The sequence below is a fragment of the Triticum aestivum genome, chromosome 5D, assembly GCF_018294505.1.
Source record: "Triticum aestivum cultivar Chinese Spring chromosome 5D, IWGSC CS RefSeq v2.1, whole genome shotgun sequence".
NCBI classification, from domain to species: Eukaryota; Viridiplantae; Streptophyta; class Magnoliopsida; order Poales; family Poaceae; genus Triticum; species Triticum aestivum.
Genome location: NC_057808.1, coordinates 135,678,714 through 135,689,071, shown reverse-complemented (window position 1 = coordinate 135,689,071; position 10,358 = coordinate 135,678,714). Strand labels below are relative to the sequence as shown.

General features: G+C 42.2%; 1 protein-coding gene across 1 annotated transcript; it reads left to right on the top strand.

Annotated features, from left to right (window-relative positions):
- The first annotated feature begins 1,481 nt into the window (after window positions 1-1,481).
- On the top strand, window positions 1,482-7,063 carry LOC123119904 (probable WRKY transcription factor 4). The gene is made up of 4 exons (XM_044539871.1): window positions 1,482-1,978; window positions 3,026-3,687; window positions 3,766-3,906; window positions 6,429-7,063. The coding sequence occupies exons 1-4, from the start codon at window positions 1,565-1,567 to the stop codon at window positions 6,703-6,705; spliced, it is 1,494 nt and encodes a 497-aa protein (XP_044395806.1). The 5' UTR covers window positions 1,482-1,564; the 3' UTR covers window positions 6,706-7,063.
- Window positions 7,064-10,358: the final 3,295 nt, after the last annotated feature.

Here is a 10,358-nt window from a genome sequence, read left to right as displayed (position 1 = left end):
TTGGTGAGCCAACTCATTCATTATGGTGTCACTACCGGTGAGTTCGTCCCATGGAACTATCCTATTATCCATCCTGAAATCGGTAGCTAGCCTCAGAAGAGTCCTGCTCATCCCAGGGTGAAAACTACGATCGAAAGGATAATGGGACATCTCAACTACACCACACTGCAATGCTTATCCAGCTCCGTCTGAAGGGGGTTTTATAGATAGAGACGAGAAAATGGCGGGAAAGGTTGGCGGGAAATGGGAGGAGGGAAACGGGTGGCGGGAAATTGTTTGGCGGGAAATGGGTGGCGGGAAATGGATGGCGGGAAATGGGTGGCGGGAAATAGATGGCGGGAAAAGCGCAGTTTGGAAATGTCGATAACTTTCAAAACAAATGTTCATCACAATGGAAAAAGGTTCCCGCCTTTCAAAAAATGCATGCAATTTTTTTGGAAAATATGATAAGAAATGGTTCGTGCCACTAAATGAATGTACGTCACCTTTGCTGGAAATATTCTCGTGTTTCCAAAAAATATCCATGACATTCTACAAAATGGTACTCCCTTCATCCCATAATATAAGATGATATTACAATCAATATACTCACATATCACGTGGGTTAACAAATGTTTAGATGGATCATGACATTTTAAGAAAATATTCGCGTGTTTCTAAAAAAAGTTTGTGAAAATTTCAGAAAAGCATTTTAAAAAATGTTGTGTGGTTTAAAAAAATGGTATTTCCATTAAAAATGTATTTGAAGAAATGTTACCATGTATTCATAACGTGTTAAAATATATACTTTAAAAAAATATTCGCGTGTATTATTAAAAATAGGCATGCACCAGTCGGCCCACAGCAGGCCAACTGAGCATAGTCGGCCCACTACAGGCCTATCGGTCTACTGCAGGCCGACTGGGCCCTGTCGGTCAACTACAGGCCTACTGGGCTTGAATCTGCTGGCCGACAGCCCAATCGGCCAGCAGCAAACTGATGGGCCTCCAGTCGGCCTGCTGTGGGCCGACTGGGCTCTGTCGGCCTGCAGTAGGCCGATGGTGTATTATTTTTGAAAAATCTTTTTTTACGTATTATTTCTGTAATTTAAAAAAATGTATTATTTAAAAAAAATAGCTTACAAGGCGCCGCGCAATGTGTCTTGTCTATTGCATCGAGGCATGATGTTTATTGTGTTTTCTCAAAGAAAAAGAAGAACTCATATTGTTTTGCATGTTTAATCCTTTCACTTTTGGTCGTAAGGCAGGACATAACTGTGTTGCTTTTTGTGCGAAAACTTAAAAATTATGTGTCAAAAGCAAAATCACCGAAGAATGGAGAGAAACAAGCTTAGACATTTTTTTTTGACTTGATAGCTTGAGCTCCCACAATTTTTTTTGTGAAGGGCGCGAAACAAAGAACAAAAAATCCAATTTCCCTCCGTCTCTTCCTTGAGGAACAAAAAGGTCAAGGGTAGCACAAAACCAGAGCCTCCAACCGAAGTCAACGCCAGGAACCAAGACGGGGATCAAATCAATCCCTTCCGTTTCTCTCTCTCTCTCTCTCTCTCTCGGCTCCCGCGACCATGTCCGCGCGCCCGCCCCCGCCGCCGCGCCCGCGTCTGTCCCTGCCCCCGCGCTCCACCGGGGAGTCGCTCTTCTCCGGCACCGGCGACGCCAGCCCCGGCCCGCTCACCCTCGCCTCCGCGCTCTTCCCCTCCGACGCCGACGCCGACGCCGGCGGCGGCGGCGGCGGCAGCGGTGCCTCGTCTGGCGCGGGGCCCACCAGCTTCACCCAGCTCCTCATCGGCTCCCTCTCGCAACCGCCTCCGCATCAGCAGCAGCAGCAGCAGCAGGAGAGAGGGAGAGGCGGGGTCGCCAGGGCAGGGCCGGCGCTGTCTGTGGCACCGCCGGCCGGCGCAGCTGTTTTCACCGTGCCTCCCGGCCTCAGCCCCTCCGGCTTTTTCGACTCCCCCGGCCTAATCTTCTCGCCGGCCATGGTACATACTCCAGTTCATACACTTTTGCTGCCGATATTGGATTTTTAGCTCTTGGTTCCTCCCTCTCCGAGGCTAATGGCCATCACTACAGCAGGTTCTTAGATTGTACCAAGTCGTAAAGCATGTTTCCCGTTCATTGCCTTGTAGAGCTGTTAATTCGACCTTGATCGGCGTCGTCGGTTCGTTAAGCTTCCCGTTCATTTCTTCTGTCATGACGTGAGTGCAAATCTGAGAATTCTGTACTGATCTTCCATGGTGTTTTAAGATACTACTACCTCCTTCCCACAATATAAGATCATTTTAGCTAAGCTTGAAAAATGATCTTATATTGTGGGAAGGAGGGAGTAGTATGTATTAGGGAATCTGGAGCTTCTAGATGTTACAATTTTACATTTGCTCTACTACTTTTGGTGAGGTGGCAACATGCAGTTTACTTATCTGCCCCATATAGATAATGCATAAAGGTACTTTACCTTATATCTGCGGCACTCTGGTGCAATGAAGAACCTTAACCTGCAAATGAGAGATAATGATTCGTCACATTTCTGTGCCAGTATCAATAATTGTACTACTAGCCTATCCCCAGTATGATGCAATTACAAGTTGGCATCATAGGTTGATACTTGATACCGATGGGACAAGACAAAGTCCCGGTGAGACGTCATCGTTAGCTTCTAACTTTTGATGGTCCTAACCTGTTGGTAACTGATAGGATCCTTCCAGTGATTATATTAATCGCCCATTTTTCTTGGAGAGTAGAACCATTGTCGTAGCACGGGTACTTCATATATTTAGTGTTCATTGTTCACAATGGCTGACACGGGTTGAGTGTAGTTGTTCCACTTGGACGTTGTGTACTTCAAATTTTAGCTTTTTTTGTACAAGTTCTCAATTTTAGCACATTCACTATCAGCATGATATATAATTCACCATTTCATCATGAAGAACAGTCAACTCTTATATCATTTCATTCTGCACTTTCCTCAAGTCTGGAGTATCAGTTTTAGTTGTCAATCAAAAAAATTGATATTTTACTTAATTTTACAGGGGGGTTTCGGCATGTCGCATCAACAGGCTCTTGCCCAAGTCACAGCCCAAGCAAGCCATTCTCCACACAGAATGTTCGATCACACTGAACAGCCATCGTTTTCAGCAGCTGCAACATCATCTGGAGCTCTACAGAATATGAGCTCTGCAGCCAATGTGGCTGAGATGTCAGAGATGGCGACAACCATATCGAACAATGAGCATGCAGCCTTCCAATCTGCTGAGGCTTCTCACAGGTACCAAGTTCCTGCCCCAGTTGATAAGCCTGCTGATGATGGCTATAATTGGCGGAAGTATGGTCAGAAGGTGGTGAAGGGCAGTGATTGCCCAAGGAGCTACTACAAATGTACTCATCCCAGTTGTCCTGTGAAGAAAAAAGTAGAGCACGCAGAAGATGGCCAAATATCTGAAATAATATATAAGGGAAAACACAATCACCAACGTCCACCAAATAAGCGGGCAAAAGATGGCAGCTCTTCAGCAGCCGAGCAAAATGAACAATCCAATGACACAGCATCTGGTTTGTCAGGTGTTAGGAGAGATCAGGAAGCTGTATATGGAATGTCTGAGCAATTATCTGGTCTAAGTGATGGAGATGATAAGGATGATGGTGAATCTCGGCCAAATGAAGTTGATGATAGAGAGAATGACTGCAAAAGAAGGTGCCTTTAGCTGACAATTACCACTCCACTCTTTGATTAGATAGTTGCGTTATAAAAATTAATTCTTCCATTGTGTAGGAATATACAAATTTCTTCACAGAAGGCCCTGACAGAGTCTAAGATCATTGTACAAACAACCAGTGAGGTTGACCTTTTGGATGATGGTTATAGATGGCGCAAGTATGGGCAGAAGGTGGTCAAAGGAAATCCTCATCCAAGGTTTTTCCTTACACTTCCCACTGTTAGTTGTTTACTGAAATAACATATAGCCCATAAATCACGTCCCACTTTAGTCAAAAAGAAAAATCACAACCCATGGGCCATGCACCCTAAGTCCCTAATTCAACTTCACGTGTTCTGTTATTTGAGGTACTAGTAAATGTGTACATGCAATGCACGTTAATATTAGGTAGTATATTGATTGCACGCGGAGATTAGGGATGATATTATTTGTGTATTAATTATGTGGTTAGTGCTATATTTGGTATAATATTAATTGCACGCTAAACATGTTGAGCGCTCGCCATTGGAGCAGTCTAGGTGTCGTTGGATTGACATGATTTGATGGCCAAGATTAGTTGAATTTGCTCCTTTGGGTCTTTTTATATTGGTATAGATTCATCACCTATATTCACTACTCCCTCTGTACCACGACAAAAACCACGACAAGTATTTTGCAATGGAGTATTATATATGATCCGATGCATGCCTTCAGAAATTTTAGGTTATTTATTCTTGTCCAACCTTGCATTCTTCATTTACCCAAACAGGTCGGAAGGTATGGGACACAAGTTAACTTCACTAAAGCAAGAATTCATACCTCATTTCATGTAGCATGATTCCTTAGTCGTTTTCACTAGGTATTACCTGAAGGCACATCACTAGAATAGACTTCTGATGCGGTCGATATCTAAAATGGCTATAGCCAGAAATGTTAAAATAAAAAAACAGGTTATGCAATGCTACATCAGCAATGTGTACATAAGAGAAAAAGATAAAAAGGAGTGCAATGTGTACATAAGAGAAAGAGGTCATGTGCAATGCTACGTTCACATCACCATTTCGAAGTCCATGCGGCACCATCTATTCTCGTCTCTCCTCCCACATCCCTCTTGTGCTGCAGCGACCAGTTTGGCAGTGGTGTGGGGCCTTACATCCGCTGGAGCATCTTCAGAATAGAAGGAAGGGGGTGGTCGCAGTCTGCCAGAGTTGTAGGACATGAGTTCAAATTGACGCTACACTGCTGCAGTTGATGATTTCATTGTCTACGTGTGATGTTACGTGGTAAAAATTGGCCACATGGCTGCTGTGCAGGCACACTATGTTCCGTTCGTCTATGTTAGCAACACCATAGGTCTAAAACATAGCTAGGGGGTTAAGTAAATGGTATTGAAGCTTTTGGGGAGTCAGCTGAACCAAAATAAAAGATAGACCGGAGTTTATCCTGTCAACTGCAGTATTTGGGGGGAGTGTAAAGAACTTGCTTGGTCAAAACCTGGGCCAGTGTCAGGCTTTTACCAAATTTGATATGGTTGGTATTATCCTGCTGAGCTCGTAGGTTTCATCATACTCATGGCTCTCCTGAGTAGAAGCACTGCCATTGTTTTCCAACATTCGTATTGTACTCAGGGCATAACCTCTGACACAATTATATTTCACTAAATACTGAATCATAAGTTTTCTTATCTGTCTGGCCCATGCTATTGCATCCATACTACTCCCTCCGTTCCGAAATATAAGTCTTTTTAGAGATTCCAATATAGACTACATACGAAGCAAAATGAGTTAATCTACACTCTAAAGTACTCCCTCCGTCCGAAAATACTTGTCATCAAAATGGATAAAAAGAGATGTATCTAGAACTAAAATACGTCTAGATACACCTCCTTTTATCCATTTTGATGACAAGTATTTCCGGACGGAGGGACTATGTCTATATACATATCTATGTAGTCCATATAGAAATATCTAAAAAGACTTACATTTAGAAACGGAGGGAGTAGGTGTCAGTTTGTTACTTAAATTGCAAAATAATCCTAATTGCTTCGATGAATTATTTGGCATTTCTGTGATATCTCCAATAGAATGATATCATGGAAAGACCTGAGCTTTACTCAAGATCATCATCCCTCACTTTGAGATGATCAGAAATATAGCTCGTGAAATATGTGCTATAAATGCTCGTATACCCCCCAAAAAAGAACAACTGTAGCTGCGCAAAAGGTAGATAACAAAAGTGAAGAGAGAAAGCAAATATAGTAGAAGTCGCTGTTCATTGATGTACTCCCTCCGTTCCTAAATACTTGTCTTTCTAGGCATTTCAACAAGTGACTACATACGGAGCAAACTGAGTGAATCTACACTCTAAAATATGTCTACATACATCCGTATGTGGTAGTCATTTGAAATGTCTAGAAAGACAAATATTTAGGAACGGAGGGAGTAGTGGATAACAGAAGACACTCAAAAGTGAAAGGAACATCCTCATGACTTACTCTAGTTTTGTGAAATGACATTTTCCCGAAAGGCGAAACAACATCACTGCATCCAAATGTACAATTGTGTCTGAAGCATAATCATTTGTGTAGAAAATACTTTCCTGTTTATGCGCTTCCTGTTGACTTAATCGGACCATTTGGTCATAGGCTAGCTCCATACTCAGTTTACATGCAATGCATGTGGTTAGTGCTTTACCTTTTTCATGTTTAACCTACATGATCTCACTCTCTCTCTAATTATAGGAGTTATTACAAGTGCACGTTTGCTGGGTGCAATGTTAGGAAGCACATTGAGAGGGCCTCGTCAGACCCAAAGGCTGTCATCACAACTTATGAAGGAAAACATAACCACGAACCACCGGTTGGTAGAGGCAGCAACCAGAATGGAGGAAATTCCAACCGGTCACAACAGAAAGGGCCTAATAGCATGTCTAGCAATCAAGCTTCGCATACAGGAACAGACCTTGGCAACATTAAACAGGGGCAGATCGGGGTCTTGCAGTTTAAAAGGGAAGAATAGACTGTGGACCCTCGCTACTGAGTTGTCGCGGTGAATTTATTCTGGCAAAGGATTGCATGAATTCATATCGCTCCAAACATTCATGCTGTCAAATACTACAACGGTAGCATCATTTGCAGTTTTTCCCACAGATACAAGGAATTTCAATTTCTCACACGACACAGCAAAAATGGAATTGCCAAAATTGACGCAAATGCAGTATAATACATACCAGCTAGTTATACTTGTTTATGATTTGTAGATGGGTCAGTTGTATACATGCTTGCTTTGTAACTTTATATATTCCCCAACATGTTCTTGTTTGTATTTGTAATAAGATTAAAAGGAGAAGTGAATGTACAGATATGCTTTCTTTCTACTCCCTCCGTTCGGAATTACTTGTCGCTAAAATGGATGTATCTAGAACTAAAATACGTCTAGATACATCCATTTCTGCGACAAGTAATTTCGAACGGAGGGAGTATATATGTTTGTTGTAATAAAAAAAAGAAGTTATTTCAGGCTCACTGTCTAGCTGAAGGTGCTACCTGTAGACAGGCTCTGAATCTGTTGCAGAAATTCTCTTGTCCGGCAATCATATGAGGTGCTCCCCTCCGCCTTTTTATTCTCAACTTGGGCACTTTTTCTCTTTTTCGTGGCCTGATCAAAAGGCAATTGCTATGTGGGATATTTCAAAGCATATCGCTGTTTGGCATTGGAAATGTGAGGCACATCGCTGTCAATATCGGCCAGAAAGTCCTAGCCTGGCGCTGCTGCATCTACTCAGAATCTCACGCACGTAGTACCATCTGGTTTGGTTGATGTTGAACCGTTGGGAAGAAACATCAGCTCATACCCTCCTCCATGAATGACATTTTACCCTGCCGTAGGCAGTGGTGTCTAATTGCTTATTTTATTCATTTGGCTTTCTCAACCATGCTTCACGCTAAAGTTTACTTTGGCTAAACGCTTCCTCTCTCCGGCGGCTATACACGAACAACAGACATCCGACTCCAAAGTAAAACATAAAAACTTTTGCCTCCGTTTCAAAAATGAAAAAAAAGAGAGAGAAGCAGTAGGATTCGTGCGTGATAGAATCTTCAAGCAGTAGGATTCGTGCGTGATAGAATCTTCAAGTTCCAAGCTAGGACCGTTTCCAAATTTCTGTTGGAAATCAAAGTGTAGTCTCACTTACTAAAAGTATATCATGTCCATTCCTAGCTGGTATGTGTACCTGCTACCCTGTCACATCTGGAACTCACTTGAAGGGCAATCTAGGTAGCAAATCCATCTGGGTAGTTAGAATCCGGGGCAATGTCAAGTTTACTTTGGCTAAACACTTCCTCTCTCCGGCTATACACTACAACAGAGATCCGGCTCCAAACTATTCCATCCGTTTTCTTTTTACTCCGCATATAAGATTTGTTTGAAGTCAGATTATGCAAAATTTTACCAAATTTATATTGAAAAATATCAACTTATATCTATCTATATCTATACCAATATAAAAAGACCCAAAGGGGCAGATCTAACAAATCCCGGCCATCAAATCAGGTCAATACAATGACTTAGGCTGCTCCAATGGTGAGCGCTCAACACATTTAGTGTGCAGTTAATATCATATCAAATATTAATGCCAATACTAATCACATACTTAATACGCAAATAATATCCTACCTAATATTTACGTGTAATTAATATATTATCCGATATCAACGTGCATTGCACGTACACATTTACTAGTATTGCTAAAGGTGTGTAGTGTGACTTCAGACACATTTTATATGCAGACTAAAAAATAGAGGGAGTAAAAATAAAAGCTTTTTTCTCCGTTTCCAAAAAAAACATATAGTGTATCACCTAAGCCCTAAAAAAATGGCTTTCCTTCTCTAAACTGAACCTAACCGAACCCTTATAATGTTTAGAGGAGTAAAAAAATTACTCCACATCCGCCCTAACTCTTAAATATACTCGGCCACCCACCTGCGAAGTAAAAAAAATCCCTCCCCTCGGTCGCACCCTCCCCACCCGCGCCGCATCCGTCGCCCTACTTGCCTCCGCTGGCCACCCCCGTCCCCTCGTAGCACCCACCGCGCTCCTCCCCCATCTCGATTCAATCGCTTCTCGTCGTCAGCGCCAAAATCAACGGATCTACGCCTGTCGCCGAATTCGACGCACCCAGTCCTCGGGGCCGTCGCATTTTGGAGGGATTCGATAGGGACGAACCGCGCATACACCTCGACCGCTTCGTGCCATCTCTCGGTATGTCCTCCTCCTCTTGACGCTCACATCTAACCCATCGACCGACTGTCAGCACAGCCACGCGAGCCCGTCGGCCGAGCTCAACCCTCGCTCACCAGCTCGTTGGCGAGCCTCCATCAGTCATCAAGTGTGTCATTGTTGGCGGCGGGGGTTTTCTACAAGTGTGAGAGGACGGAGTGAGTGCCATTATGTACAATTGTTCTGGGATTCGTCGCAAGTTAAATCTCATTGTTTGCTTAAAATTGTATGTAGGACGGATGCAAGTTTTGGTATTGGAAAGAAGAGTACATTGACCTATTAATAGCCAGAAATCTGCTAGATGTTGGTGCACTAGTTGCTAGAGATGAGACTAGAGAGGATGCGATGTCCAAGTTGTTGGTGCACTAGTTGCTAGAGATGAGACTAGAGAGGATGCAATGTCCAAGTTTGAGGAGGCAACGAAGAAAGAAGTGTGCAAACTCGAGAAGTCAATAGAGAAAAGGAACAATGTAGACTAGAGAGGATGCAATGTTTCTATTGAAGTGTGTAATTTTTCTTGTAGTCTTCTTTGGATTGGTTCTCTTAGCGAAGAACTATCAAAGTACACCCGCAAAAAAAAAAGAAGAACTATCAAAGTATGCGACCAAGATGTCGTTTAATAAAACAATTGAGCAGTGAAGTTTAACTCAACGGCCAAAAAACAAACGAATTTGTGTTGATTTTTTTAAGGATTTAAGGGGATCGGCTAGAAACCACACTTTTTTAGAGGAATAAATACACTCCTACAAAGGATTATAAGGAATCAGTTAGAAGATGCTCTAAGTAGTAGGATTTGTGCATGATAGAATCTTCAAATTCCAAGGTAGGACCTTTTCCAAATTTCTGTTGGAAATCAAAGTGTAGTGTCGCTTACTAAAAGTATATCATGTCCATTGTCCATTTCTAGCTGCTAGGTGTACTACTACCCTGTCACATCTGGAACTCACTTGAAGGGCACTCTAGTAGCCAATCCATCTGATTAGTTGGAATCTGGGGCAATGTCTTAAGTCCTAGTACAAGCATAGTTTTAAAAACCCAACCGGGCCAGCCTTTACATCAGGCAGCAACACCAACATTCCTGCTGCCTGGTTTTTGTGCTGAGTTTGGTTTCGTTCGCCATCTCTTATGCCTCCTTTGGTTCATAAGATTGTAATGGCACAGGAATAGAAAAATAAAAAAAGTGAGATGACACGTATGTCAATTCTTATATAAGGAAAAAATATCTTATTTGATATATAGGATATAATTTTTTTATTGAGTCTAGGCTAAAGTTTTTTCTTCATTTGAAATTTGAAGGATTGGTTTCTGTCCTATTTAGAAATGATCCATTCCTACAAACCAAAGAACTTCAAAGAATTTTTTCTTTGAAGAACCTCTCCTACAAAATTCTTACA